Source organism: Emericellopsis atlantica, assembly GCF_019669845.1.
Source record: "Emericellopsis atlantica unplaced genomic scaffold F5Z01scaffold_5, whole genome shotgun sequence".
NCBI lineage: Eukaryota > Fungi > Ascomycota > Sordariomycetes > Hypocreales > Bionectriaceae > Emericellopsis > Emericellopsis atlantica.
Genome location: NW_025764707.1, coordinates 1,037,880 through 1,065,567, shown reverse-complemented (window position 1 = coordinate 1,065,567; position 27,688 = coordinate 1,037,880). Strand labels below are relative to the sequence as shown.

The window sequence follows — 27,688 nt, the reverse complement described above, 5'->3', positions numbered from 1 at the left end:
CAAGGGCGCCCTCTATACTCCCGCCAACGCCCAGCTTAATTTGACTACGAAACCAGCAAATGTGTGTGTAATAGACCTCCAGTGCCCTTCCCATGATACGTCTCCCTGTGACTTCCGCAGCACCCATTCGCTAACGTCTTCTGGCCGACGTTCTCCGAGTACTCGCGACCGCCGGCGCCGCTCTTCGGGCCTTGCTCCTAGACGCGACCGCGGCAACCGGGACGCCCTTATCCCCAATGGCCGATTCGAGACCCTCAGTGACTTCCGCCCCAAGCGCCTTAAGCTCTTCGTCGTCCATGTCTGTGAGCTCTTCGCTTTGCATGTCCACATCGCTCTGCTCCGCTACCTCGTCCTCCACACAAACAGTGGTCCCAACAGGATCAAAAGGTTTGAAGTACCACGGTACGCCGCCGTCAGTGAGGGGATCAATGACTTTCCCCAGGCTGCCATTAGACTGAGGCGGTGTTGGAGGGCCAGCCTGGGCGACCCCCGGCTTGGTATTGATACTGAACCCATTGTTGTCGCTGTTGGGAGGTGTTTCCGACGTGATTTCGCCGTCAGGAAGCTGGGTTGTCGTGTCGGCCGCATCTGCCATTTGGACGTCATCAGACTCGGCCGTGCCCTCGACAGGCTCTCCGGGAGCGTCAGCTTCCTCGGCGATCGGGCTTGTACCCTCTCCCATCGCAATGTCGCTTGCTTCGATCGCCTCCTCGGCTGAAGCGACCGCATGCCCCAAAGCTTGAGTACCCTCCCGACTGCGGAGAATGATCTGTTCCTGCACATTGAGACTATGCTCGATGCGACTTGCCAGCTCTTGCTGTAGAATCTTGAAAGGTTTGCCGTCAACGATAGTGGACTCGAGACGAAGCGCGCTTTCGAGATGCGGCTGCGCCGCCTTCAGGATGCGCTTCCCGAGCTTCCGTCGCTCGCGGATGTCGGCAAGTGTGTGCTTTGGCGAAGGCTCATCCAAAGATTCTGTGCCTGCGCCCTCGTGCGCAGTGGCAATGCCGGTGCGGATGACATTGCCAAGGTCATGCGCGAAAACCATGGCCTTTGTATAATGTCGCTCTCTCGTCCGGCGCTCTATATTTCGCAGACCCTCCTCAAACAATTCCCTGTCAAGCCTGCATGCTGTCAGAAATCGTAACGACGGACATCATGGGCTTTTGACTTACGATATAGCCTTATCAATAGCCGCTAGTAGGTGTTTTGTGACCGGAAAGTAGCACTCATCGACAAACTCTTGTTCCACTTCCGCAGCAGACAACTTCTCTTGCTCGCGCAGCACAGTGTCATTTGTCAACGTCTTCAGGCGCTCCATATCCTGGATAAGCATCTCGGCAAACTGTATCCGCCTCGCCAGTCGCTCTTTGCCATCTGGGCCCATGGCTGCAAAGTCCCTGCGGGTGAGCTCCATGGAGGAGAAAGAGTCCATCTGTAGCTGCAGGCGCTTCAGCAAGGCGGCTCCCTTGCGGGACTCGCGCTTCAGGGTCCAGTAACGACAGGCTTCGGCAAGGAACTCTTTGCGCTTCCTGATGGAAAATCTCTGCAAGGAAATTTCAACCGTGTCAAAGACGGCTTGGGGGATAACAGGGGCTCCAGAGGGAAGACGCCAGACATTCTTGGGCTGTTGGTTCTTCTTCTTCTCGCCATGCGAACCGGCAATGCCCATAACTGAGCCATCTGCCTGAGTTTCGTCCACATTGATCCGTTGCTGGGCAGCAATGACGTTTGCGACGGCATAATTATCTGCCCAAAGACGACCTTTCATGTTCTTCTTGTAGAACCGTTTAGCTGCCTTTGTCGCCTCGGCTACACGTTGCTCGGCCGTGTAGTCAGGAGGACCGTGTTTGTTGCAGTATGCCTTCAGGACCATGTTTCCGTCAAGCACGGCCAGCTGGCCTGTGGGAGTCTTCATCTTGAGATAGAAGCGAGCGCGCCGAGCACACGTAACATGAAACGCCTGGTAGCAATTCTTGTTACTGCACTGAATGCACGCCCCCATCCTCTGGTTGCAGATGAAGCAGTTCAACTTCCATCGTGTCTTTGGGACCTTTTCCACGTCCTGGACAGGTTCCATAAATGTGTGGTTGGCCAAGGACACTTCGGGTATCCACATGGCACACAGGAGATGGGACCATTGATTGGCAGCAGTTTGCTTGAATGCGCCATCTGTGTTCGGGCAGAATATACAAGTCTGTGCATGTTAGCAAGAAAAATACGTTCCATTGAATGTGCAACTTACCGGGACACCTCTACCACAGGCGACACATTTCCGGCACAGCCACTGTCCTTCGGGAATAAATGGGACACCATAGCACTCTTGGTGAACGGCCAAGTTACAGCCGTCGCAAAACACAATGGCGTTTGTGTTTTCGCAGTCGCCATCGTCGCAGATGACGCATTTGATATCAGGTTCCTCGCCGGGTTGATGCTCGCCATTCACGGCGGCGGCTGAGCTCGAACGTGGACGGTGAGTTTGAGGGGGCTTTGGGTTTGGCTTCGGTATTCGTTTCTCCAGGCCATGCCATTCTTTTTCGATCTTTGTCATTGTGATCTCAAAGATTTCGCGTGTCACAGGTTCGAGTTGGCTTTGTTTTCTCTGGGCATTGTAATAGTCCAGCCACATGTCATCTTGCTCATCCATGTCGTACTCTACGCGGAAGAACTTAGACAAGTGTGAACCGTCGTCAGCAGTGGGTGAGGACGACTGTTCTGGATCCTCTTCTGCGCCTGCATTGCCGGCCTTGATGAGTTGTCGATCGGGCCGCGCAAAGTGGTCGCTTTCTTGATATCCAACATTACTCATGGCTTTGTCGACATACCGAGCTTGCCCAAAAGTCTTGCTCTCAAAGATTTCTATACGATTGGTTCGCCGGTACGAAGGTTGCTTGAGGTCGAGTTTCTCTTTCGCAGTCTGATTCTTGATCGGCAGCACTTGCGGTTTCTTTGGTGTTGCGGGTACGGGGAGCTCAGCCGGGCGGGTACCGTAGAAGCTGATTACGTCCCTCGTCGGTCGTCGCGAGCGCCTCGTCGGTGTGCCATTCAGCGCGTCGAATGGGTTCGTGTCGTGTTTGGTCGAGGCAGCAGGTGTATTGCCTGTCGAGGCGGGGTTGATGTGCCGCGACGGCGTCTCAGAGCCCACCTCAGAAGTCTCCAACGGTGGCCCGAGCACAGGTGTGCTTGGGCGCTCTTGAGCTGTACCGTCAACCTCCTCTGACCGAAAGACCTTGAAACACTGGTCTATATCGAGATTCGGATGGAATTCCTCCCAGCTACGCTCTTCGCGGGGCTTGTAGTCGTCGGCCTGATGCACTGAAGCAGCGACTGCGGCGGCAAAGCCAAACGGCTCGTTGTTCGAAACAGGATTCCGAGTGCGCGTGCTGCGCTCACGTGGCGGGAGTGCGCTGGGCGTACTGATGTTGACCGTGCTGCGGACGCGCGTGCGCGTGACAGTCGCCGCGCCGTTGGGCAGAGGGGTTTCTTGGTCGCTTGTATCGCACCACCGCCCGCCGCCGCCTGCGCCCCCGGGAACATAACGACGCTTCTTAAGAGGAGGTTCCGAGGCGGCCAGTACGCCAAATGCGCCCAACGAGTCTGAGCGAGCGGCTCGAAGCGCACTCGATGTGCCGGGCGGGCGACCGCGTCGACGACCGGTCGGAGTCCGACGCGAGGGAGACTCGATCGAATCCATCGCTCGTGAAGTTGTCGTTTTAGTCGAGGAGCTCTTTTGAGAGCTAGCGCAACGTCAAACTGCTTATATCGTGGCGCTGAGAGAGTGGTGGATGGTAAAGAGCGTATTCCATCTGGCAGCGCCGTGGCAGCCTTCCGGTGGGGTTTGAAGCGCCACAAATTTGCTCATGCCGCCCTGGAAAGGAGCAAGACGCGCGATTCGGGATTCGCTTCGTGATATGTCGATGGTATTCGTTGCTAGGAGCCGCCTTGTTGCTGAGTTCACGAAAACAGCCAACGCGTGAAGTTGGAAGCACGGACCACCCCCTTGAATGCTGGGTCGCGGCGGGGATGAGTAAGCAAGCACTTCCGATTAAGGTATGCTAGTGGGGTTACCGGTTCAGGATTAGCGCCCCAACTAGTGTCTGTAGGTATAAGACAGCTGTGTTGGAGTTTGAACCACATCTAATAATACTCCGTACCTAGTATTCCAAAAGTACACGGTTTGCGATCAGACCAGTGGCGCTCAAGTGGAGGGTATTTCAGACAGTCTTTGTGGTGGTCTCTAAGCCATCCGCAACAATTCAGCGTTGGCTCCAAACTTGGGGCTGGCAATACACGACGTAAGGCGTTGAACTACACGCAGAGATCGAGACGGGTGTATGATGGAATTCATAAACATCACGTAAAGGATCTTGAAGATGCTTTTCTGAGCCGATCGCACATGCGTCTGTAGTATGCATTCATGTATCTCGGGTCGCCCTCGATCGTGCAGGGACCAGCCTCCACCATCATGCCTTGGAGAACAACGAACTCCCTTCTGTGATGTGTATAAAGCAACCAAAACCCCTCGCGGCACTCCAAACGCCGCCTACAGATCCCTCAAACACATGTAACAAATGCCAACGCCGAAAATCAATGCTCCGCAAAATCGCAATGTGGTATAGATACTGCCTGAGAGGCATTCTAAGCAACAACCAAGTGAAGTGATGTAATGCTTGAAAGAGAAACCCCCGCATTGGAACAACAGAGCGCTGTCCGAGAGGGTGCCTCGAAAGAAAAAGTTGCTACCGGCGGGTTCGAGCACCGTGCCGATTGGCAACTGGGGAATGTCGCCAGCAATGGGCAGGGAAGGGGAGCCAGGAGGTGAGAGGTGAGAGGGGGTATCATAAATAGGTATCGTGAGTGATGGCGGGATTCGAGACTTCTCAAGGGCTCACGGACTGGCCTAAAGTCCGACCGCCTTGAAGCGCCTGCAGAGAGTGGGCCAGTTGGTCCTCTTGTCCTGGAGCGATTGACTTTCTAGAGTCCCAATCGCTGTCTCCAAGAACACTGAGGTAGCCATCGCCAACCTTGTCTCGTAGTGTCTCGATTTTCAGTCGATAACTCTGCGCATCAGAGTCCCAACTCTGACCAGACTGCCAGTTTGGTCGCGAATCATTGCAATCTCTCTGCGGCACCGGGCGAACAGCGGTGCCTTGCTCGCCCCGGGGCACTGCTGCGGGTGCTATAGTGGCTGAAGTGTACGCATCAGCTGGAGGCGTCGCAGTTGACGCTTGTGGTGGCTTTGGGGCGACTTGGTAGTTGCCTTCGGGCGTGATCGCACTCGATCGATCAATAGGTGACGTGGTGCTACGCACATCGCCAGGCAATGGAGCGGATAGATCGTTGGTAGCGAGATCTACAATGCGACGCTTGGGCGTTTTCTTTCTTCGTGTCGAGCCCGTGTTGATTTCGCTCATGACGGCCCTCGGTACCGGGCGTTCGCGGCGACTGCTAGGGCTCTGGGGAGATCCATACACTATTGTCGGTTTTGCAACGTCAACGGTAGGGACCTCGGGGGCCTTAGGCTTCACCACGGGCACTGATTCGGGCACGGGTGGACGTTCCACCAGATAGCGACGTTCGTTGCTTCCTGGTCCGGCTCCATCAATGATGATATCATCAGTGTACCCCGGCGTTTTGCGGAACAGATTCAAGATTGCAATGCGATAATCTTTGTGTGTCCGCGTGAAAGGGTTCCCTTCAACCCAGATTTCCCGGATGTCAGGGATACCTGTCAAGCGAGCGATCTCGGAGGGATCAGTCAAGTGATTGTCTCGCAAATCAAGTCTTTCAAGCGGATAGAGCTTTTCGACACCCGCCAGGGACGAGAGACGATTGCCACGGAGGTTCAAAGCCGTGATTGCGGGCAAGGGATTGCGCGTTAGAGATTGCAACGAGTCGATCATACAGTGCGAGAGATTGAGAGCGCGCAGCGCGGTCAAGGTTGCAAGGCTGTCGGGAATCTGTGTGAACAGGTTGGAGGAGATGTCCAGGGAATACAGCGTGTTGGACAACGGCGCTAGACTGGTTGGCAAGATGGAAGTCATCGCATTGTCGGCCAGGCTCAAATGGCGTAGGAAGCGCCACTTTGTTGCAGGAAGGATGCCAGTGACCAGAACATTGCCGGAGCTACTACCTCTGCCATGATGGTGCCATGATTCGGAAAGGCTCGAATTCGAGCTTCCCGAGCCAGAGCGCCTGATGCGTTGCTGCGAGGAGCGAAGCTGGTTGGAATGGCTGCGGCCATTGTTCGGGCGTGACGGCGAATTGCTGCGTGGCCGACTTGACTTGGCAGGCGACTTTGAAAGTTCGTCACTGGTTCTGACGGCAGCGTACGAGCGTGTAGTATCTGAGGTACTGCTGTCTTCAATGGCATGCTCACTTGGGGTCAACGACCCGACGCGCACTTCAGAAGGCGGTAACCTCGTCTCGCCAAGGCCGGGCGCAGTCATGGATCGCTGGAGCTCAGGCGGGGGCACAACAGACCCACGACGGGAACTGCCGCCAAAACCCCATGTGGTTCCTGGAGAAGATTGAGTCTTTGAGGTTCGGCGCCGACGTTTGTCCATGTCATCCAGGACGATGTCGATCAGGATATCGGCGGGATCCTCGATCCCCGCTCGTTTCAGAGTCAGAGACCGAAGCTGGTCAGCCACGCGGTCCCAGCCAAAGAACTGTCGAAAGTCTATACTGCTGACCTCCAAAGCCTGGAGGTTCTTGAAGACATAGAGGGGGACGGCAGAATCAAACGGAAATTCCTCGTAGCCCCTTATCAACCGGGCGCGCCAATCGGGAGCTAATCGGAGGCAGGGGATCTTGGTGAAGGCGGAGTACAAGTACTTCAGGTCAGACTGAACCGCAGCTTTCTGACGCTCAGTTCGAGCAGCAGATATGCTGGCGCCGATGCCCAGACTAGCCCACAGGGCCGACATGCCGGACATGACACTTCGGACACTGGAAACGGAGCGGATCGAGCCTACGTCAGACTCCCGACTCCGAGATCTCTGGGTATCTCCGAGAAATGAGACGTAGTTGGCGGCCGTCGTCGTGTCGTGCAAGTTCTCCAGGCGAACCTTCATAGGACCCACAGCGATACCGAGTTCTTCGAATCGAGACAGCAGGTAGAATAAGTGGTGAGGCGTGAGAGCCAACCTGGCTGATTTGACATTATTCGAGGTTAGATTCAAAGCACCCAGTGAAAATGTAGCAGCTAGCGTTGAGGCGGAGGAGGATGTTGCCGGCCGATTGGGGAGGGACGGCGACTTGGGGATCGTGGAAACAGAGCTGGTGCTCTGCGAAGGCCGATGACGAGTTTCTCTCCGCTGGAACTGTAGGGCGTTTGCCAGCGCCTTCTCGTGTGTGCGGACGAAGCTGGCTAGTTGCTGCTACTGTCAGTACAGGATGCTGCTATAGAAAATGGCTGCCCACTTTGACAAAGAACTCGCCATCTTCGGAATCCATTTTGATGCTTGCAAGCGCATGCGGCGCCAGCCTCTGTAGGCGTGCAGGATGGCCTGGATGCGAATAGCTTTGGTTGTTCGTGTGTGTCGCATGAAAATAGAGGCGTACACTGATCGCAACCGGGTTATAGCAGCTCAATCACGAACAGGATAGCCTAACAGTTCAAGGTTAGATAAGTGACATGGAACGTTTGTGAGTGACTCAAAGCAGTGAAAAGGGTATTTCTGGCTGCCAAAGGAAGGCAAACATGGCACATCTGATCTTGTAACAATGCAGACTTCCGCTCCATCAGCTGGGGTGGAATTCGAGCACAATGTGCATTGCCACCGCACTGCGATTGAGTCACGCAAACGCGGATGCTCAACTTGGTCCATGTCTTTCCCTCTCCGAGACTGCCGACGGGCTGAGCGACCGGAAATACACATTGGACGTGCTACTTGTTTTCTCTGAAGATGATATGTGCTCGCTGAGGCAGCGGGGGCATGTCGAGCCGGCAATTGCCGCACAGCACCACGCGGTGTCACAGCGGAGCAGCGATCAAGGTCGACAAGAGGAGTTGTACGCGCATGGCTAGTGAACTCGAGGAGGATTGCAACCGATAGGCAACATAGGCATGATATCGATCGTGGGGTTTCTCGCGCCAAGTCGTGAACGCTTCGAGTCGTTGAGCTTCGAGTTGATCGGGGTTTGCCTCGCAGCGGAAGGCACTGGACGAACACCGCTGACGACGGAGGATTGCACGCGAGACAAAGGGGAGAAAGACACAGTTGCGAAGATCAAGGCTTGGGACGGATTTGAAAGCATCACTCACCTGTAGCGTGGAGCTGGTGGACAGACCCGGGATCCAACTGTTTCAAAGGAATGTGAGGCTCGCCGCGATAAGGTGGCCCGGCGGCAAGGTGTCTTTGCAAGTCGACCAGTGTCCCGGCATGCACTGTGAGAAACTCCCCCAAGATAGCCTCACGCTTCGCTCGCTCCTCTGGGCAGCGAGGGTGCAGAAGCAAAAGCGAACAGCCAGAAAAAAAGAGAAAGGGTCCAGCAACATCAACAACCCGGCGTGAGGGATCCAATCCTAATAACAGACCGAGGGGGGGGGCACCGCTGGTGGGGGGGGTATTTTGCAGAGGCTCTTGCATGTCTTGGCGCTAGCTGCTCACTGGCGAACCAGGATCGGGCTCCAGTCCAGCCAGTCCATGTGCTGGGCAAGCGCAATTCAAGCGCGTCAAGCCCTCAATTGCCTGCAGTCAATTTCTGTGGGGCCTGTGTCTAGCGGGCACTCCACCTACTGACAGGGGGTGCGGTCCAACAGCGCCTGGAGCCTCCACTGATAGCCACTGCATCCACTGCTATGGGCATTTCGGTTTTCCCGTCTTGTTCCATGGCCTCCAGTCCATCTTCAGTCCGTGACTTTGCCGGTCGGACAGCTACTAGTGAAGCTGACGTTTTTTTTTTATCAAGTAGAGACGATGAGCATAGTTCAGTCATTTGCTGTCCATGAATGGTCATGGCAGCAGTCAGCAGTCAGCAGCACAAAAACTCACCTCGTCAGCCCCGACGTTCTAGGCGACATGATCTATCACCCTGGCCGCGGTTCCCAGCCCGTGATCACCACCACGCACACTGTCTCGAATCCCCCAGCCTAGTGACCACCACAAGTCCACCACCCCGTTGCTCACAAGGTGCGCTCACAATGGCGCCAGCATTTGGACAGTACAGTCAGGAATGGGTCCTCTCCCCCCAACCAAGCTTCTGTTGCTCAGTGTCAGGCATTCTCTCATGGCACACTGGAGATTTCGTCGAAATGAAGAGGGGATGATGACTCTGAAGATTACAGCAGGACATAGGGCCAATAACGGAGGCGCAGGGTCGCTGGCCAAGAGAAGATCTACGTAAACAGTGCTTCGTGCGCCTCATCAGCTCCAGTCGTTACAAGCCTGCCCGGGAATTTTGTCGCGCGAGTACGTACTACGTACGTGCAATGGGGTTTTCAAGTACGTGACGAATTTACCAGGCTGGGGGCCGCAGTTTTCGATGTTCAAAAAAGGACAGCCAGATCCGTATTATGGAGTAATCTAACGGTCCCTTCAAGCTGCATCAGCACTTGCATCATTTCGCATTGAAGCGCCAAGCTGATGCAGCTGGTACGGAAACCTCGACGTTCAGCCAGCCAGCATGCGCTCACTGTGTGTGTAGTATATCTGGCCAACTCGAAATCCGTCGATGACTTTGGTGTCGTGCAGGCATCGCATACCTTCGGAAGAAGAAGTACTGATAAGAGGCAAGACAGCAAGAAACCGCCCAACAAAGGGTGGTAGCAAGCAAACCCGCGTCTTCTAACGCGTGTTCGCGCTGGGCGGATATGAGAGGTCAGTAACGGTTCTTCAAGTCAACACTGAACAGTACCGTATAATAATAAAGTCCGAAGTAATAAATCAGTCACTCTGGGGCTACAATCGCCGGGTCGGCCGCGCCAAGCGTGGAAGAAGTCGGCCAGGCCAGTCCAAACACATCCAAGAGACCGAAATGATGCTCGGGAGCGCAGGGTTTCCCACAGGCGCCAACCCCTAACGGGACGATGTGCGGGGCCAAGATGCATGGGTTCTAACAACGACGCCGACGATGCTGATGCTGTTTGTTTCGCGGAGTGACGATGGCTTCATCACATTCCGCCTCAGTGCATAATTACCACGTCCTCGCTGTACTTGACCAGGCTCAATACTCTGATTTCTGAGCAGAAGAACGTGCACAAGCGCGCAATGGAAGCCGTCCTGTAGTCATGAAGCTCGATGCACTTTTATCATGGCGACAAAGCCGTCGTTGGTTGTCGGTCTCAAACTCGCCCACAGGCCGCAACAGCAAGCAGAGCGAAGGCAGGTAAAGAAAGAAAGAAAAAACCTCAGCATGCGGCAAGCCTCGCCAGCTAGACCCCCTTTGGCATGACATTGGTCAATTCTTTTCATTGCAGAAAGAACATGTCACTCGAAAGGCACCGTGACGTTCGGTTCATGCCAGCTGATGAAGATGGCAGATGGCTGCCGTCGTCGTGTCTTTGGCAGCGCTCTGAAAAGGGTGCGACAGGGGGGGTCATGCTGCGCCAAGACATTCCATTCATGCAGAACCGTTCGCTAATTACGGTACGAGCACATCCTGGATCATCACATCCCGACACTCACGGTCTCACCAGCCTTTATTACTAGCACCTTGCAATATCAGTATTGATATGCGGCAAGCACGCGGGGGAAAGTCAATAATACTTGGTGCGCCACATCAGACTCAGATTCCAGTCGTATAAGACGCTTGGCGCAACACAACATCTCTGGTCAGGCCCGTGTAGAAACCGCACCATGACAACCACGAGGACCAGCCCTAGGAGACTGGCCGTTCACGCCCTGTCCCGAGATAGACGTGAGGTGGGAAGCTGTCTGTCATCATGCAGGCATCGCAACCGTCAGAGTGCGCTCCAATCGTGAATGTTCCAACACAATGTGCGTCGCAATCACTCACCCAAAGATGCCAGATGTACATTTGTCCCTACCCAATCCAATGGGTCTCCGCTGCAGTGCTGCTGCAAATCCGTCAACTCATGTCGTCCATGGGAATCTATTTGGCAGCCAAGGCCACCGGTTATGTCATGCCCCCCACTGGCTTGCCCGCGCTGCAGTTGTTGTGGTTGGGCTTGTGTGATCTTATCACATCATCTTGCCTTGCCCAGGCCCCAGCCCCCGCGAGCCCCTCCCTCCACTTGACCACGCACTCGCAGTTCCCCACCACGATGGCGCCAGATTGGCTGCGAATGTAACATCATCAGACATGTCTCTTGAACCTCACGCGCTTGCACCAGACGTCACGGATCGTTCCTAAAAGTCTCGTCCACCTCGTGCTCCCGTGCGTGGCTGGGGCTGATCTCGAACAAGTGTCACTCCCTACGGATATTATGCCCAGACACTGGAGGTTGAGGATAGTCAGTTTGGAATGAGATTGCCTGACCAACCGCCTGATCAGACGGTGCCTTTAGCCTATCGGCCTAGACTCAGGGTCCTGTCCTCTACGTACTCCGTACTCCGTACAGCAGATATCTCGCAAACGGATGACCCCTCGACCCAACATCAACAGCCAGAAGTTGATCCTTCGCTTTGTTTGGCCCAGCCCTCCAGCGTGTCTCATACATGTCTCCGCTGAGATGAGACTTTATGTCCAGTACACAGCTGAGTGCATGCAGCCATCTTGGATCTTCAAAAGCTCAAACTGAGCCCCTCGTTCCACAGCAGTCCATACGTAGCAGCGAGCCACCCAACCCCAGGTCACTACTGCGCGCAACATGCACACCGCCTCCATGTCCTGCGCGGCTTGCCACTCAGAGCAGAGCAGCTGCATTCCGCAATTGCCCAAGACGCACGTATCCGTACTCGCCGGCGAGTTAGACAGCGGAAGCACATGACCTGCGCCATTGTTGGTCAGATTGGCGCCGAGAAACCTCTGCGGAGAGAGGCCTTGTGATTCGATGCTCGCGCGCGCAGGCCGCAGCCGTGGCTCCAAGCACGCCTGGTCTCTCTCGAGCAACAAGACACACTGCCGCCAGGTTCGTCGCTGCCTCGAGACATGTCTACATGTATGCAAGGCTCTGGCTCTTATTAGCCCACCCTTGGTGCTTTCACCGCTCAACGCGGGAGAAGATCTAGGGTCCATCCATTTCAACATGGCGATTCACGAAACGACCATTGCCGCTGGTCAAAATGCCATGTCTCGACGATCTTCCACAGTAGAGCGGCAGAAGCGTAGCACGGTAGCACCTGGATGGTTGGCTGGATGCCTATCTTTGCTCGGTGTACCGTAGATCTCCGTCTAATCAGTCGAGGCCCCAATGACCTTCGGGTTCCCGCATGTGGCAATGCGGTTGGCTGACCACGTTTGCAACCTCGAGCAGCCCGCCGTTGAGTGCACGCTACGGGCCGGGGTGGTGTCATCATTGTTGCTGCTCTGGTGGACACGTACAGATTGGATATCTTCTGCGACAGCACCTCATCTGCCGAGGGCTATCCTTGCATCTGTAATGGCGATCTGGCACAAAATCACCACCAAGTGGGCCCTCGAGCATGCAAGCCTCTTCTCGCGCTATTCTCTTCTTCATTTCCCGAGATCGAACGGTCTTCCGATTGCGCATAAACTGTCGCGGGACTCTGTCTTGCGGTAGGTTATCACTAGCTTCCAAACTAGACGGTCAGTTTCCGTCTGTAGTGGCGCATAGACAGCTAGTCTAGCCGAGTAAACACGAGATCATGCGCCAGCGTGAATTCCATATTAGGCAAGGGGGGTTGATGCTTGCGGATAGGGTCAAGGCTAATGGTGGGATTGAAACGCACGGACAGAGCTGTCAGTCTGTAGTTTCCGTGGCCTGCAAACATGAAGCATCTCAGTGCCGGGTAAGCTGTCTCGTCAGTGCGCAGCATGTATTCGCAAATCCACGGTACTCCGGATATCAAAACCTCACCCAGCAATCGATACCGGTATAACAGCAGGATGATGTTTTTCTCAGACTATAAGTCATTCTCGAGGACATCCAGTCTAGAGCAACTTGCAACTTCGACATCTGTTACGGACATAGTGGCAACCACAACGCAACCGAGAAACGAACTATTAGAATCAGCCCTCAAGAAACCCCACCGTCTATCAAGTTGGGAGCCAACTTTCGGATGATTTCACTTATGCTCAAAGGGAGATCACTCTTCCAAGTGACAATGACATAATGGCACCGGCTAGAGCCATCATGGCGTGACAGGGTTCCCCAGTTGACAGCTCGCTGACCGCTAGATCGCAGCCCACTTGGCCGTTCATGTGGAGGAGGGGTGGTGGTGATTGCTTCAAGTCGCTCTGCCACAGGCGCGCGCCAAACGAACGGCCCCTTTGATCAAGATGAAAGAGGGCAAAGGCGATGAGGCATTTGTTTGATTTGACGAGCAACGTCGCGTCGAGGAAGCTAAGGTGCGAGAAACGCCATTGACGAGCATAGAGGGGGGGGGGGGGGGTTCTTGGGTGAGGCGAGGATGGAGTGGTTGGATCTGGTGCTAGTGCTGTGTTCTTGATCGTCTCGGACGCGGTAATCGAGAATACTATGGCTATCTTGTGAAAGCGATGCGGCACACCGATATTTACCAAAAGACTCTTCCCATCACGAGCAGGATCGTGCTGCTGGTTTGCGATGAAGATGGATGAGTTCCGTACATGAGTGACATGCCCGTTGAATGCGAGCCTCTTGTTTCGCGAGGCGAGAAGACCCGTACAGCAGACTTGATTTCCAGAAGACAATGGTCATTACCCCTCAAAATCATCAAACGAGAAGGGTACTATGGAAACCAAAAGCCTGGCAGCTAATTTCGCCTATATTATTTCTGTAAGTGCGTACATCTTGTCTACATTGCTTGAATGGTACATATTGATTTCACAGGTGGACATAGTCCTGCCTGCTGCATTACGCTTCCTTCTTGACAGGCACGAGCCTCTCAAGTGTCTTGAAGCCATCCAGCGCAAATCCCCTCTCGATGTTGACCCTGTACTGCTTGCCGTCCACGTTGATCACCCCGTAGCCCATGTCCGTCCAAGCCGACCTCGTGGCCCGGAAGAAACCAGAGAAGCCACGGCCAATCTTGCGGAACGGCATGGTGAAGAGATGCTCCATGTCGTACTTTTTCAAGGCCTTGGCCTTCTCCTCGGCCTCGAGAGCGTGCTGCCTGCTCAGCTCAGGGACCATCTCCTTGGGGAGGGAGAACCTCGTCTTGAGCGAGACTTTGTCAATGTCCGTGACGATCTTCTTGGGCTTCAGGAATGGCAGGCTGTTGTTGACGGACACCTCGAGCTTGGGCGTGGAGGCGGTGGTTGCTGGCAGACCCGTGGTGGCGGCGCCCACAGGCGCAGCGCGCACTGTCTGCGTGCTGGTCTGGGGCACAAGTCGGATCATGGACACTATCCCCCTTGTCTTGAGGATCAGGAAGAAGCCCATGCCCGCAAAGAGGATGTAGGAGATGTTGTACACCCAGTTAATCCAAGCCGCGAAGCCCTCCAGATGCGGCACCCACCAGGAGGGCCCTGTCAGCGCAGCCCACGCAATCAGGGTCAGGCCCGACGTCCAGCAAGCCGTCCTGAACCAGAAGTGGGAGGGTCCCTCGTAGAGGACAGTTGGTTTCGACTTCGCGGCCAGCGTCCGTAGCAGACCATAGCTCGTGGGCGGAGGAGCAGCAGTCCTTGCCGGCTGTGCCTTAGGTATTGACTTGGCTGGCTGGGATTTCGGTGCTTGTGGTGGTACTTTAGCTTTCGAAGCGTATGCTCGTGCTGAAGGTCTTGCTTTCAAGATGTCGCGAAGTAGTATAGATCGTGGGGAGCTAAAGGACTGTGCTGGTCGAAACAGTGGCTGGAGACCGGGCTGGAAGAGCCCCCGACAAAAGGAAGCCATGGCGATGTCTGCGCTCGCTGCGCGTGCGTAATGTAGCAATTGGTGATTGAATTGTTCAGAAATTGATTCAAGTCAGAGGGAATGATCAAATGTCGTCAGAGCACGGATCAGGGCCCATCAAGAAAATCCCCAAGCAGGAAACGCGCAGCAGAGTGCGAGGGTTGACGCGATAAGTAGACATAATTCCTGAGGACATTTATCCTCATAGTGTGTGGTGTACGCAGTCCCGCAAGAAATAAGTCACCCAATTCCGAGCCAATCCGGCACGGGTCCCGCCAAAAAGTTGGATGGTCCGTGCATCCTCAACAGCTTCATCAATTCCTCCGAAAGATCAAAGCTCGCTACCATCACCACCAGCCAGCCCGCCCAACGCCTTGATCCCCGAGCGAGCCACCGCCCACCTTACGACCGTCCATCTCTCCCCCCAATTGCGCCGTCGCACGCGCTCAGGATGGCGTCCCTCGCGGCAGCATGCCGGGCCACTGCCCGTCTCACCTCGTCGTCTCGCGCCGCAACCCGCAGTACGTCCCTCCAAATGGCGCATCAACCCACGTAGGCATGTATATGACTGACGGCAAGACAGACCTCTCGACGACGACCCGCGCCCTCGCCGCCCACAATTTCACCATGCCTGCCCTCTCGCCCACCATGACGGAAGGCAACATTGCTTCCTGGAACGTGAAGGAGGGCGACACATTCAGCGCAGGCGACGTTCTTCTCGAGATTGAGACCGACAAGGCGACCATGGATGTCGAGGCCCAGGACGATGGGATCATGATGAAGATTATGAGCCAGAGCGGAAGCAAGGCCGTGCAAGTGGGCTCGAGGATCGCCGTCGTCGCGGAGAGTGGGGACGACATCTCGAGCCTCGAGATCCCTGCAGACGAGAGCCCCAAGCAGCAGCAATCCTCTTCATCATCGTCCTCTGCGCCTGAGGAGCAGGAGGTCAAGCGGGACCAGGAGAACCGGGAGCCGCAGAGGGTCGCCAAGGATGGTGAGGCACATGTCGTGCGGTACCCCTTGCTACCCTCTGTTGGTCATCTTGTCAAGCAAAAGGGCCTTGGAGACGAGGACCTCAGCAAGATCAAGCCTACAGGGCCCGGCGGCCGTCTACTCAAGGGTGATGTTCTCGCCTACATTGGCAGCATCGGCAGCGAATCCCCCGCCACACAGTCCAGCCGCTTCGACAAGCTGGCCCATCTCGATCTCAGCAACATCAAGGTGGCCGAGAAGAAGGCGGCCCCCGCCGCGCCCAAGGAAGAGAAGGTTGCCCCGCAAGCGCCCGTCATCGAGAGCCTGGAACTCAGCATCCCCGTCTCACTGGCCAAGGTTGTCGAGGTGCAGAACAAGATCAACGACACGCTGGGCGTCTTCCTGCCCCTTTCGACCTTTATCAACCGGGCGGCCGACATGGCCAACGACGAGCTGCCTGCTGCCAAGCGCACGCCTACGGCCGATGAGCTATTCGACCAAGTCCTCGGCCTCGACAAGGTGAAGGCCGCCAAGGGTTCGCGCGGTGTCTACCTTCCACAGATCTCCGCCATCCCCCCTCCCTCCGTCTTCCCACCGGCCGCCGCCCGTCCTGCCAAGAAGGCGGACATCTTTGACGTTCTGTCCTCCAAGCCCACCAAGAGGGCCTCGCCCTCCTCGATAGCCACAGTCCCTGGATTCTCCAGCGGCACTAATGTGTTTAGCCTGGTGGTGCCCAAGACGGAGGAGAAGAGGGCACAGCTTTTCTTGGAGCGCTGCAAGTTGATCTTGGAGAGCGAGCCCGGGCGGCTCGTGCTTTGAGGTCCCCGTGTTTTCGCCATCCCTGTTGTATTACCTTTTAGACTTGAATATATACCTGGATATGCCAGTGGTGGGAGCTGACCATAATTCAAAGTGGCATTGTGCCACCTTTTGCTTGTTCATTCACTCATTGATTCATTTATTCGTTTCTTGTGTTGTTTCATCCAACAAATCCACCGTGGTAGCCACTGCCATGCGCTGCTCCTCCATATGGCCTTTGCGGGAACTGTACTGAACTGTCGACTGGGGCTTCTGTGGGTGCCTGAGCAGCATCAGGATCACCATAGGCCATATTCCCCGAGGAGTATGCCATACTTAAGCCCACCTGCTGCCCTTGTAGGTACCCAAAGCCAGGCGCCATCGCCATCGTGCAGGGCTCAGGGGTGGGATACTCTGGTCCATGTGGCTGTGATGGAGGGCCCATCTCTCCTCTCGAGTCGCCATGTGCATCGCCGGCCCTGTTATTCGCCGAGCTGCTTCGTGCTCCCAACCGTGCCGGCTGCAGCTCTGGATTCCCGTTGGATGGCACTACAGGGGCATTTGTCGCACTGCCACCAGGACGAGCTTGTATGGCATCGCGGAGCATGTTGATCTTGCCAAGGAGATCACCAGCGTAGCCGTCCACCTCACCCTCCATAAAGGCGACAGCCTGGAGGATGAAGGTGGCCTGGGGAAGTCGAGTGACATTCTCTTCCTTCGGCGTGTCAGGCAAGAGTTCGTTGCTCACAAGCAGTACCGCCGCACAGAACAGGACGTGCCTACGAAAGATCAGCATGATATAATGAGGCAATATGTTAGGCAACCCACAGAAAGAGGTGATTCCGTGGCGGTAACCTCCCCTGCGTCCATGCTGCGAAGAGAAGTGCAATCGTCTTGTGACAGGCAGAGAGACAAGACGTGGAAAGCCGCTGCATGTGTTCCACGGCAAGTTGGTCGGAAGTGAGGAGATCGGCTGGATTCTGGATGAGGTGCACCATGTACGGCCGCGATGCCAGCATGATGCCATAGTTCTCTACCAGATCGAGCCACAGTGCCGCCATCAAGTCTTGTGGCACTATTCGTGGCTCCGGTCGCTGTTGGAACAACCGCTGTGCCTTCAAGCGCGCTGGAACCTGTTGAGCTCGACGGGCATTGTCGGATAGCAAACCCAGACCAACCGTGAGCGGGACACTGTGCCCTTGGTAGACGTTTCTCAAAGTTCGGTCCAGGGCGAGTATGGCCTTTTGAAAAATGTCTGACGCCTCAGAGTCTATCAGCAACTCTTGGCCAGCTGGAGGTATAGCAGGTGTCTGAGTGAACAATGCCGGCATGACACGCGGACACCCCGAGCATGCTGCCACAATAACGTCTATGAGCTGCAGAGTATTCCACGTGTTGCAGGCCATGGCCACATGCACACTAGGATCGCCACAAGCGTCCATGTCGTGGAATCCTAACGCGAGTCCGATTCGGCTGGCTATGTCTGGCTGCTTCGTTAGCTCTGCGTCTCAGCGAAAGAGAGGTCTCACGCACGTAGGTGCTCGCTGGCTTCGGCCCACTGACACCGAAGCAACTCGTACAAGGCCACCATTCCATGGATCTGGACAGTCCGGAAGTTGTTGCTGAGCGGCTGGGCACATGCATCCATCTGGTTGAGCACACATCTGGCGGTCCAGTAGTACACCTCGGGGTTATTGGGTATAATGGTGGACATATCCCTCCATCGCTGGCAAGCCTGTGGATCTATCGGCGTCAGTTCCAGCGCCTTACCAATGGCCATTGTCAGATACACCAAGCAGGCCTCTTGCGGACATGACTGCCATCCTTGAGCGCTGGCGCAGATACCCGCCATCTTTGCAAGCTCCAGACGGTCGATGAGTCCTGAAAAGACAGGGACCTTGGCTCGGGCTTCAGTCAAAATATTGGCATGGAGAATAGAGAGACCGTACATGTATGAAAATGTCAAAAGCATACTGTCTCATGACTTCAGCCCCAGCGAACCCAAAGGGTACTCCCATAGGGGGGGTAGACACAAAGTCAGTCCTCCCCACCAAGGACGGACTATGAATGGCCTTTTGTATCTGAGCCAGGAAAGCCATGATAGAGGCGCTGCCCGTGTATGTCTTTGCATAGTCGTGGAGTACCAGGTCCCATTTCGTGCTCACCAGGATATCGTGAAAGGGCGCGGAGGTGTCTCCGACATGAAGGGACACGGATGGTGTCGAGTCGGGAGAAGCCTGCGCTTGATGCATGTGAGGAGGGACTCTACTTGGGAGAGTCGAATTCATTCTGCGCCGTGTTCTGCGCCGTGTTCTGTGCGTGCTTGCGGCACGTCGATGGGAGTCGTCCTCGTCTCCGGTGCACATGCTTGGGCTGACCGCTCGGGAGAGTGATGTGGCAGTCATATACCCGCGATTGAATGCCATGCAAGCCTGACACGGCACGGCTACTCGCACTGTTGATTCAGACCAGCATCTTGGTTCAAGGGGGCTGGTGATCCCCGTTGTGGGATCCTTGGACAACGTGCCTTAGTTTCATGCATGGGCCGGCCGCGGTGGCCGCATGGGAGTACGTGCATATACGCACATCTCTACGATTCCGCTTTCAAAGATCCGCTATTACACATGGTAACCGCTGATACAGTCTGGAGCAATATCATGGACGATACGCCGCACTCGACACGGTGGATCCAAGTCCAATTGGGGGCGAGTTGAGGACTGTGCATTTGTACAAGCATGTATATACACACTGGCTCTCGCTGACCAGACACAAACTTGCCGTGTCGTGTAGCTTATAAGCGTATAATCTTTCGGATAGATTGGATCTCATCGCTCTGCGCTCGTAACTGGCAGTCTGTCGCCCAGGTCCATGGCCACCCAAAACACCTCTCACTACCAGACATCAGGCCCAAACCTTGTCTGGCCGTCTATGACCTTTATCTGAATGGCTGTACCCTGCATATCCATGGTCGAGTCCACGACGGTGTTCCCCCACCACTGGGGCGGTTCAATCTCGTGCATCGTAAAGGCAAAGAAGATGAAGAGGGTCGCCAGGGCAAGCCCCAGATCCAGCCCGGAGGACGTGAGGAAGTTGAGACGGCTCCACCACGCAAAGTGACGCTTCTTGATCCAGAACTGGAAGATGAAGCCGACGATGCCCCAGGAGAGGTAGTTGAGGGGTGTAGCGGGCGGGATGGCCCCGGCGCCGCCAAAGATGATGGGGGCCATGGCGTACCGGATGGGGCTCTTGGGCCACCTCTTGATGGCAAAGTAGATGCCGACGGGGACAACGGCGCCGATGACGAAGAAGACAAAGAGGCCTGAGTAGATGCTTCCCGGGGAGAACATGCGGTCCGGGCCGATGAGGCCCCAGATGACGGACGCCGCGAAGAAGACGCGCCCGCCGGGGCAGGTGAAGTGGTCCGCCTGATCGGGCTCGCACACGTTGGGGATGCTCCCGAGGGCGAGGTTGAGGACGAGGATCTGGATGAAGCAGGAGAAGGTGGTGGCCACGACCTGGGCCATGAACATGGTCCGCGGGGGAATCTTCATGTAGTGGCCAAACTTGAGGTCGCCGACGAAGCTGAGGGCCTGGGACCTGTGCGTTCACCACGTAGTTAGTCTCGGGATACCCAAGAAGAGCGAGCGAGGACGGAGAGTACGCACATGGTGATGTAGCCAAAGGTCTTGAAGATCATGAGCGCTAGAGGCCGGCCTGGCTGGATATAGCCGTAGATGAACTCGGTCAGTACGTTGAGACCGATGCGGTTGTTGGTAATGGCCTCAATGATGCCGATTGGCAGCGAGAAACCAAAGGAGATGGCGACCGCCAGCAGGAAGGCCCACCAAGTCAGGTTGGTCGGGTAGGCGAGTACAGTCACGAAGCCAAGGAGCAGCATCTGTTAGCCCTAGTGTTAGTAAAGAATTCCCAGCCCGAGCCGATGAGACTTACCAGCCCAAACAAGGACATGTACCACCACGTAGGGGCTTCCTTGTACTTTTGCATGAGCTTCATGTGGATGTCTGGCGATTCCGTCGTGCTGTTCCGGTACTGCTTCCAGATCTGCTTGCGATTGTGCAGATATGTATATACGATCAAGGACGAAATAGCCGCAAACGAGAGACCGTACGACATGGCAAACGTAGTGCTGATGAACAAGGGTGAGTAGTTCTTGTACGCCTCCTCGTCGAGCGTAAAGTCGGCAGTCAAGATACGAGAAGTGTCGTACCGGTTGCCCATATTATCATACGTGTTGGAGTCGCTCATGGGGAGAAAGTTCCCATACCAAGCCCCGTTGAAATGCAACACGGCCGATCCAAAGCAGAAGAAGACGACGACGCCGACCAGGGTGTTGGCGATGGCGTGCCAGGGCGGGATGAGCGGTGACCCGACGTAGCCTGCGATCTGTGTCCAGTCAAATGTGATGGGCAGCAGGGACAGGCCCGTCTGGCCACCAAAGAGCTGGTTGACGACGGCATTCTGCGGCGCCAGCCAGGTGGCAAAGGCGAAGACACTCAGGAACTGCGCCAGAAAACCAGGGATAAAGTAGTAGAAGAAGGCAGCCACGGTGACGAGGCCAAACCAGCGATAGCGCGGCATGGAGCCGCCAAGCACCGTTGGATCCGGTGTGTCGTTGGTCTCGTGCATCGCGTTGAGGAGCGTGACGGAGACCAGGTTGCCGGGCCAGATCATGGAGGCTGGATAGACGAGGAAGCGGCGCATCATGCCGGCGATTCCGTAGCCGAGGGACTGCGTCGAGATGGTGAGGAGCAGCTGGAACAGCATCCCAAAATCCTGCTTGTAGAAGACGAGCTGCGCGAGGATGATGTCTGTGGCGTAGGCGACGGAGAAGGACACGCCGGCCATGACCACGACGATGGAGTGCTCCTTGATGTTGAAGGGGCCTGGGTTGAGGGGGATAGGCTTTCCGCGGAAGTAAAAGGTCTTTTCGGGCATGAACCTGTGCCAGCCATGTCCCATGGGCCACGAGATGATCTGGGCAATCAGGGGCCCGACAGAGATGGAGGGTTGGCGCAGCGAAAAGAGCGTGTTCATGGACGCCCCTAGCACAACGAGCATGAGTCCAATAGTCCAGGCCCGCAAGGTGTTGCAGGGCAGATCCTCGTCGTAGTTGCGCACAGCCGCCCTGACCTCTGGATACGGCGAGTCCTCCGCCTCATGGGCTTTGCTATCTGCGTCTTCGCCGCCAGCGACGAAAGCCTCCTCGGCATGGGAGCGCCTGCGCTCGCGAGGATCATCAGGTAGATTTGGATCAAGCAGCAGCTCATCCTCCGAGCCCTCGTCTTCGTCGTTGCGCAGGCCTGTGTCCGCGTACGGATTGCTGGCGTCGCCGCTGGGGCGCTCGCGCTCTTCTGACGCTGATGTGCGGGCAGTAGGGTACTCGCCCAGCTCGAGCGCGCTGGTCTGGCCATCTCGTGAGCCTCCCATCCGACTTGAGCTCATTGTAGCTATCCTGGCGCCTCAATCGGCGCTACGGTGGCTGGGGGAAGCTTATGGCATCCGAGGTGAGGATGGCCAAGGCAGGGCGACGAGTTTGTTCCTGACTGGATAGGCTGGAGTATGGTATAGTCCTAGATATAGTATAGCAGGACTGTACAGGGCCGTATATTCAGCCGTGTGGTCGACAGCAGGCGAGGCGCGTGTCCTGTCCTTTTGAGGCCCTATTGAGAAGCGCAAGCAACCACGCTCGGACCTCCAACTCTCAGAAACCGATCATTGCAGTATATTAAACAGAAGCAGGAAGATCAGTACGTAGTGCAACACGTCGCTCAAAAATCGTACAAGTGCGACGGATGCAAGTGGCTCGAACATGAACTTGAAGGTGACAAGCTCCAGTCGTCTTGCGCTGGCTGGGGTCCAGAGCCGTCCTGGGACGCGCTTGATCCGTCGCACTGTGCGCACTGTAGAAACACGCAGCCACAGCAGCGCATCACAGTGCGCATAACTCATTCAATTTCGACGCAGATCTCATGAATGCTTTTCTCATTCTCACCAGACAGACATCACACAACGAGTCTCCCACAAGACCTCGCAACCTGCACACAGGCAGAGGAGACAGACCGCAGACAGGCCATGATATAATGCGCCGAGTCGTCGTGACTGGCCTAGGTGCCATCACCCCCTTGGGCACCAACATTGCCTCTACCTGGACGCGACTCCTCGCCGGCGACTCTGGCCTGACCAGCGTCCTCGAGCGCTTCCCCTCGGATCCGCGATGGAGAGAGCTCACTAGCACCGTCGCGGGCCTCGTGCCCGAGGGCAAGGACGGATGGGTCGCGGACGACTGGTTGGACAAGAGTGAGCAGAGGCGCATGTCAAGGTTCACGCAATATGCCTTGGCGGCGGGTGAGATGGCACTGAAGGATGCCCAGCTGGAAGCGATGAGCAGCGAGACAAAGGAAGAGACGGGGGTCTGTCTGGGTAGTGGCATCGGGAACCTGGATGAGATGTACGAGACTAGTCTTGCTCATCAGTCGGGAGTGAGTGACAACGTGCCATCATCGCAAGACCCTCTTGGCTAACCTGACGAACAGGGCTACAAGAAAGTCTCACCACTCTTCGTCCCCAAGATCCTGATCAACATGGCTGCCGGGCACATTGCCATGAAGTACGGCTTTCACGGCCCCAACCATGCAGCCACCACAGCCTGCACCACAGGTGCTCATTCCATCGGCGACGCAGCGCGCTTCATCGCCATGGGCGACGCCTCCGTCATGATCGCCGGCGGATCAGAGTCTTGCATCCACCCACTCACCTTTGCTGGCTTTGGCCGAGCGCGATCGCTCTCGACGGCATACAACAATGACCCGTCCGGGAGCTGCCGCCCGTTCGACAAGGGACGAAACGGCTTCGTCGTGTCCGAGGGCGCGGCTGTCTGTGTCCTCGAGGAGCTGGAGCACGCCCGGGCCAGAGGCGCGAGGATATACGCCGAAGTTAAGGGCTATGGCTGCAGCGGCGACGCGTACCACATGACCGCGCCCCGCGAGGACGGCCACGGCGCCTTTCTGGCCATGAAGAGGGCGCTGCGCAACGCCGGGGTCCGACCGGCCGAGGTGGGCTACATTAACGCGCACGGCACGGGGACGCAGGTGGGCGATGTGGCCGAGGCCATGGCCATTCGACGCCTCATGCTGGGTGAGGACGGCGTGCGGAAGGAGTCGGACGTGACGGTCAGCAGCACCAAGGGCGCCCTGGGCCACTTGCTCGGTGCTGCCGGCGCCATCGAGGCCATGTTTGCCATCCTTGCTCTCCACGAGAGCGTGGTGCCTGCGACGGCCAACCTGGAGCAGCCGGATGTCGGAGTCGACTTCAACTTTGTGCCCAAGGCTGCGCAGTACAAGAAGATGGACGTGGCCGTGTCCAATAGCTTTGGGTTTGGGGGCACCAACAGCTCGCTGGTGTTCTCCCGGCTGGTCTGAGAGGGGGCGCATGCCGTGTATTGATGTGTACATAACTGTAGTATCATTGTATTCTCTGTATCATATACCCCAGACATAGTATGCAACGAGGTAATATCACTTGGTTCAGACTTCCAGGAGTCATTACTCTCGACGCAGACAGTTCAATGGCGTAGGGTAAGCATTCTGGCAGAATTGAAAGATACGTATCCCGAGATGCACCAATCCCTGCAATGTCATTGGCTATCGAGCTCCATGGGCGGGTCCGGTCCCTTCGCGCGTCCTGCGATGGAATTTCTCTGCACGACCGACTCCAACAAGTCGATGCTGTCATGCACTCCCGTCTCGCCCATTGATTCCCTCACTCGCTCGACCAGCACGATAATGACGTGAGCGCCAGTCTCAGCGCCAATCCGAACCATCCTCGACGATCCGACCTAGGCAATTATCCTGCGCAAGAAATCGCTTGGCCTCCCACACTCCCACTATGGCCTGCCAGAACTGCCAGAGCCAGGCGCGGCTCCTCGTCCGCGCTGCCACCCGCGCTGGACGAACTGCTCCCTCCTCGAAACGATATCTCGCGACAGCTGCTTCCAAGGCGACGACGACCTCCTCCTCCTCCTCTTCCTCTTCCTCTTCTACGGCGCCTGCGAATGCCAGGCTCTTCTCGACATCCCAACACAAAGCCCTCTTTGGCGGCATGGCGTCGCCGTACTTTGTCGTCGGCGCAACGGAGCGCCTGTACAAGTTCTGCGGCCCCGTGGCAGACTACCGCATCAACCAGAAGCTACGAGACCAGGATGAGGTGCCAAAGCTCGAGGACGGCGAGGAAGTGGGAGAGTCCCTCAACCCGGGCAACCCATGGCACACATGTACGTCCCACCACGTGCTCTCTCGAGCAGGGGATACTAACCACCCGGATCGCAGTGTTCAACATGCCGCCGACGTTCAGCACCTGGTCCCACGTCACGATGCTCCACCTGTACCTCCTCAACGCGCGCATCCGGTGCTTCGACCGCGACGCCTTTGCCAACTGGCGCCAGCAGCTCATCGACCACTTCTCCTTTGAGGCCGAGAAGAAGATGCACGTCGAGCACAACATCACCTCGAGCGCCCTGCGCCAGCGCTACCTCAAGGACATGTTCACCCAGTGGCGCGGCATCATGGTCGCCTACGACGAGGGCGTGGTCAAGGGGGACGCCATCCTGGCCGCCGCCGTGTGGCGGAACCTGTTCAAGGGCGCCGAGGACGCCGACCCCCGCGCGCTGGCCGCCATTGTCGGCTGGATGCGGGCCTGTATGAAGAGCCTCGAGGGCGTCAGCGACGAGGCCTTTGCCACGCGCGCCGGCGAGGTCCTCGCCCTGCCCGTCGAGAGCTTCTGGCAGGGCATCGAGAAGGCCAGCAAGGCCCAGGCCAGCGCGGCCACGGCCAAGGCGACGGTGGGGAGCACGACCACGGGACCTGTCAAGGAGCGGATCGTGGCGGAACCGATCGTTGGCAAGGGGCAGTGAGTGATGTGTGTGTACCATTTGTGTGCAGAGAGGATCAAGGAATTCCCTGTATATATACATATACTATGCATGTTGTATCATTATCGTGGCTTCTTCACAGGCATGGGTTGGTTGGATAGGCAGATCGTACCGTATCGTACCGTACACTGCGTACTGCCTACTCCTCTCGCTCCCACATCTCAAAGTGGTACTTGGTGTCGTTTTCTACCTGCCCATCCTCCTCGACATCCTCTCCCGTCCATGCTCTCAAGTCGTCTCGGCTTTTCTTAGCCCACCCCGCGCTCTGCGTACCCTCGAGCTTGATAGGGAAGAACGTGTCGCATTCAAAGTCCCTCTCGATCCTCGTTAGCAGCACGCGCTTCGCCTTCTGCGCCGCCATGTCGTAGATCTGGGCGCCACCAATGACAAACACCCTAGCAATGTCGTGCCCGCGCGCATACGCCAGCGCCTGGTCCAAGGTCGATACCCTGACGGGCTCTGTGGCGAGGACGTCGCGGGGGGGCTGTGCGGGTGCCGACCTCGTGATGACAATATTGAGCCGATCCTTGAGAGGCCGGAACTGAGACGGGATGGAGTCCCAGGTCTTGCGTCCCATGATGACGGCATTGAGCGGCGACCCGGATGATGCCTGACGGCGTATAAGTTTCTGGATTTCATATCAAACGACGGGTGAATGACGAACGTGAGTGCGCGTTGTGACGCGTCGGAAATAGGCCATCTCCTTGCGCAGACCGGTCCAGGGCATCGTGCCATTGAGGCCGATGCCCATTTGACGCGTCGCAGCGACGATCAGTGTGAGTTCGAGGGGCGCCATGGCGTGGTTGAGGATGGGTTGGGACAACTTGGGTGAAGACGTTGGCAAAGGTTGGAGGTCTTGGGTGGAGCGGCTTGGGGTCTCCTAGTCTAGAGCGGCAAACGCTGTATATTTATGGCGGTCTACATGACAAGAGACAAATCGCAATCAATTCGCTTCTTATCAATGATCAAACCAATTTGTTCCATCACGTTTGCTGCGCCTTGAGGTTTCAAGCGCAAGCAAAAACTACAACTTGGACGGTGGCAGCAGCGCCACATCCTGGTACGGCACACCCAGATATTCATAGACATGATTGAACCTGTACAAGTCAGTTTGTTTCTCTCCGACCGTCGCCTCGAACTTACCGGTCGCTCCCAAAGAAGGGCTGGCTCTTCCCATTGTCGTTGGTGACCCATAGCCAAGGAGCCCCAAATGCACCGAGCTCAACCGCCCTTTGCGTCGTCTCCTTGAGTCTGTCCTTCATCTCCTCTCGGCCCTTCATGATTCTCTCCACATCGTCCTGTGTGAAGACCTTGTTCCCCTGCTCACCACCATCGGTGACCTCGCTCAGCACCTGCGCTAGGTTCTCGTCAATGGTGAGGTTGACGTGTGGCGGTGTCCAAAGCTTCGCCATCAGCGTCCCAATGGTCGCGATAAGTACCTCCCGAGGATAGTGCTGCTTGATGAAGTGCAGCGCCCTCTGGGCCGAGATGGTCAGCGACATCTTCATAAAGTCCTTGGGCGTCGCAAGGTTCGTCAGGCCGACACGCTGTGCGGCGCGACGGGAGTCGATAGCTAGGTATTTGGCCTTGGCTGGGACGACCCATGGCGGCTTGTTGCCTTTGCATGGTCAGAGGCCTTTGCGGGCTGAGAGGTGTATATGGTATGCACGTACCAGAGAGATTGTTGACGCCCGCGATCAGAACAGGGTGAAATCTACACAGCAAAGGTCAGCCTCATGGCCCACCCAAGTCAGAGGCATATACCCACTCGACGGTAACGCCATGGCTCTGGAGGGTTTGCAGATTCTGTCTCAGCTCCTGGAAAGCAACATAACTGAAGAACGACGCTGCTCAACTGTTAGCTGAGTTCGCTAGGCTACGTGCAGAGAGAGAAGATGGCTTACCAACGTCGACATAGGCATCGATTCTGCCGCCCATCTTGGCAAGCCAGACTGTAGCCTCTCTAAGGGTAAAGAAGATCAAATTGGACAATCTCTTGCGTCATTCGAACGCAAAATTGCGATTGATGCCAGACGAGAGATGGAATCCGGGGAAGCGAACACGAAGCT

General features: G+C 56.4%; 11 protein-coding genes across 11 annotated transcripts; 3 read left to right on the top strand and 8 right to left on the bottom strand.

The window, feature by feature from the left end:
- Positions 1-130: 130 nt before the first annotated feature.
- On the bottom strand, positions 131-3,694 carry F5Z01DRAFT_634072 (PHD-zinc-finger like domain-containing protein; the record flags this gene model as incomplete). Its single annotated transcript, XM_046262017.1, has 3 exons — positions 131-1,124; positions 1,176-2,197; positions 2,246-3,694. 3 exons carry the CDS (start codon positions 3,692-3,694, stop codon positions 131-133), a joined length of 3,465 nt encoding a protein of 1,154 aa, XP_046121237.1.
- Positions 3,695-4,880: 1,186 nt separating this feature from the next.
- F5Z01DRAFT_671748 (uncharacterized protein) lies at positions 4,881-7,458 on the bottom strand (the record flags this gene model as incomplete). The annotated part of the gene is made up of 2 exons (XM_046264731.1): positions 4,881-7,379; positions 7,426-7,458. The coding sequence occupies 2 exons, from the start codon at positions 7,456-7,458 to the stop codon at positions 4,881-4,883; spliced, it is 2,532 nt and encodes an 843-aa protein (XP_046121236.1).
- A 1,925-nt stretch (positions 7,459-9,383) lies between these two features.
- Positions 9,384-10,224, bottom strand: F5Z01DRAFT_464180 (uncharacterized protein). The gene is made up of 2 exons (XM_046259942.1): positions 9,862-10,224; positions 9,384-9,807 (listed from the first exon to the last, which is right to left on the bottom strand). The coding sequence occupies exons 1-2, from the start codon at positions 10,052-10,054 to the stop codon at positions 9,494-9,496; spliced, it is 507 nt and encodes a 168-aa protein (XP_046121235.1). The 5' UTR covers positions 10,055-10,224; the 3' UTR covers positions 9,384-9,493.
- Positions 10,225-13,466: 3,242 nt separating this feature from the next.
- Positions 13,467-15,199, bottom strand: F5Z01DRAFT_648446 (uncharacterized protein). The gene has a single exon (XM_046263035.1). The coding sequence runs from the start codon at positions 14,900-14,902 to the stop codon at positions 13,925-13,927; it is 978 nt and encodes a 325-aa protein (XP_046121234.1). The 5' UTR covers positions 14,903-15,199; the 3' UTR covers positions 13,467-13,924.
- A 154-nt stretch (positions 15,200-15,353) lies between these two features.
- Positions 15,354-16,693, top strand: F5Z01DRAFT_679937 (uncharacterized protein; the record flags this gene model as incomplete). Its single annotated transcript, XM_046265564.1, has 2 exons — positions 15,354-15,423; positions 15,486-16,693. The coding sequence occupies 2 exons, from the start codon at positions 15,354-15,356 to the stop codon at positions 16,691-16,693; spliced, it is 1,278 nt and encodes a 425-aa protein (XP_046121233.1).
- A 160-nt stretch (positions 16,694-16,853) lies between these two features.
- F5Z01DRAFT_634068 (uncharacterized protein) lies at positions 16,854-18,623 on the bottom strand (the record flags this gene model as incomplete). Its single annotated transcript, XM_046262015.1, has 3 exons — positions 16,854-17,451; positions 17,501-18,155; positions 18,206-18,623. The coding sequence occupies 3 exons, from the start codon at positions 18,621-18,623 to the stop codon at positions 16,854-16,856; spliced, it is 1,671 nt and encodes a 556-aa protein (XP_046121232.1).
- A 707-nt stretch (positions 18,624-19,330) lies between these two features.
- On the bottom strand, positions 19,331-22,270 carry F5Z01DRAFT_464121 (OPT oligopeptide transporter protein-domain-containing protein). Its single transcript, XM_046259941.1, has 3 exons — positions 20,624-22,270; positions 20,338-20,570; positions 19,331-20,269 (listed from the first exon to the last, which is right to left on the bottom strand). Exons 1-3 carry the CDS (start codon positions 22,133-22,135, stop codon positions 19,564-19,566), a joined length of 2,451 nt encoding a protein of 816 aa, XP_046121231.1. The 5' UTR covers positions 22,136-22,270; the 3' UTR covers positions 19,331-19,563.
- Positions 22,271-22,668: 398 nt separating this feature from the next.
- Positions 22,669-24,288, top strand: F5Z01DRAFT_719510 (thiolase-like protein). The gene is made up of 2 exons (XM_046266558.1): positions 22,669-23,172; positions 23,227-24,288. The coding sequence occupies exons 1-2, from the start codon at positions 22,774-22,776 to the stop codon at positions 24,109-24,111; spliced, it is 1,284 nt and encodes a 427-aa protein (XP_046121230.1). The 5' UTR covers positions 22,669-22,773; the 3' UTR covers positions 24,112-24,288.
- Positions 24,289-24,400: 112 nt separating this feature from the next.
- F5Z01DRAFT_464031 (ubiquinol-cytochrome C chaperone-domain-containing protein) lies at positions 24,401-25,680 on the top strand. The gene is made up of 2 exons (XM_046259939.1): positions 24,401-24,962; positions 25,018-25,680. Exons 1-2 carry the CDS (start codon positions 24,578-24,580, stop codon positions 25,599-25,601), a joined length of 969 nt encoding a protein of 322 aa, XP_046121229.1. The 5' UTR covers positions 24,401-24,577; the 3' UTR covers positions 25,602-25,680.
- Positions 25,680-26,770, bottom strand: F5Z01DRAFT_464062 (dihydrofolate reductase-like domain-containing protein). Its single transcript, XM_046259940.1, has 3 exons — positions 26,763-26,770; positions 26,284-26,716; positions 25,680-26,229 (listed from the first exon to the last, which is right to left on the bottom strand). Exons 2-3 carry the CDS (start codon positions 26,413-26,415, stop codon positions 25,759-25,761), a joined length of 603 nt encoding a protein of 200 aa, XP_046121228.1. The 5' UTR covers positions 26,416-26,716; positions 26,763-26,770; the 3' UTR covers positions 25,680-25,758.
- Positions 26,420-27,661, bottom strand: F5Z01DRAFT_464008 (thioredoxin-like protein). Its single transcript, XM_046259937.1, has 5 exons — positions 27,524-27,661; positions 27,388-27,466; positions 27,293-27,333; positions 26,763-27,237; positions 26,420-26,716 (listed from the first exon to the last, which is right to left on the bottom strand). The coding sequence occupies exons 1-5, from the start codon at positions 27,555-27,557 to the stop codon at positions 26,644-26,646; spliced, it is 702 nt and encodes a 233-aa protein (XP_046121227.1). The 5' UTR covers positions 27,558-27,661; the 3' UTR covers positions 26,420-26,643.
- Positions 27,662-27,688: the final 27 nt, after the last annotated feature.

What these genes read in the sequence shown, in the direction of transcription:
- F5Z01DRAFT_464180 (XM_046259942.1), bottom strand. Translation starts at nt 10,054, where the DNA reads ATGCATCTTGGCCCCGCACATCGTCCCGTTAGGGGTTGGCGCCTGTGG. An exon ending in TCGGACTTTATTATTATACG is followed by an intron (nt 9,808 to 9,861) that starts GTACTGTTCAGT and finishes ATATCCGCCCAG; the next exon opens with CGCGAACACGCGTTAGAAGA.
- F5Z01DRAFT_648446 (XM_046263035.1), bottom strand. Translation starts at nt 14,902, where the DNA reads ATGGCTTCCTTTTGTCGGGGGCTCTTCCAGCCCGGTCTCCAGCCACTG.
- F5Z01DRAFT_464121 (XM_046259941.1), bottom strand. Translation starts at nt 22,135, where the DNA reads ATGAGCTCAAGTCGGATGGGAGGCTCACGAGATGGCCAGACCAGCGCG. An exon ending in ACATGTCCTTGTTTGGGCTG is followed by an intron (nt 20,571 to 20,623) that starts GTAAGTCTCATC and finishes TAGGGCTAACAG; the next exon opens with ATGCTGCTCCTTGGCTTCGT. An exon ending in ACCTTTGGCTACATCACCAT is followed by an intron (nt 20,270 to 20,337) that starts GTGCGTACTCTC and finishes GTGAACGCACAG; the next exon opens with GTCCCAGGCCCTCAGCTTCG.
- F5Z01DRAFT_719510 (XM_046266558.1), top strand. Translation starts at nt 22,774, where the DNA reads ATGCGCCGAGTCGTCGTGACTGGCCTAGGTGCCATCACCCCCTTGGGC. An exon ending in GTCTTGCTCATCAGTCGGGA is followed by an intron (nt 23,173 to 23,226) that starts GTGAGTGACAAC and finishes CCTGACGAACAG; the next exon opens with GGCTACAAGAAAGTCTCACC.
- F5Z01DRAFT_464031 (XM_046259939.1), top strand. Translation starts at nt 24,578, where the DNA reads ATGGCCTGCCAGAACTGCCAGAGCCAGGCGCGGCTCCTCGTCCGCGCT. An exon ending in GGGCAACCCATGGCACACAT is followed by an intron (nt 24,963 to 25,017) that starts GTACGTCCCACC and finishes CCCGGATCGCAG; the next exon opens with TGTTCAACATGCCGCCGACG.
- F5Z01DRAFT_464062 (XM_046259940.1), bottom strand. Translation starts at nt 26,415, where the DNA reads ATGGCGCCCCTCGAACTCACACTGATCGTCGCTGCGACGCGTCAAATG. An exon ending in GCGTCACAACGCGCACTCAC is followed by an intron (nt 26,230 to 26,283) that starts GTTCGTCATTCA and finishes ATACGCCGTCAG; the next exon opens with GCATCATCCGGGTCGCCGCT.
- F5Z01DRAFT_464008 (XM_046259937.1), bottom strand. Translation starts at nt 27,557, where the DNA reads ATGGGCGGCAGAATCGATGCCTATGTCGACGTTG. An exon ending in CGATGCCTATGTCGACGTTG is followed by an intron (nt 27,467 to 27,523) that starts GTAAGCCATCTT and finishes ACAGTTGAGCAG; the next exon opens with CGTCGTTCTTCAGTTATGTT. An exon ending in AGCCATGGCGTTACCGTCGA is followed by an intron (nt 27,334 to 27,387) that starts GTGGGTATATGC and finishes TTTGCTGTGTAG; the next exon opens with ATTTCACCCTGTTCTGATCG.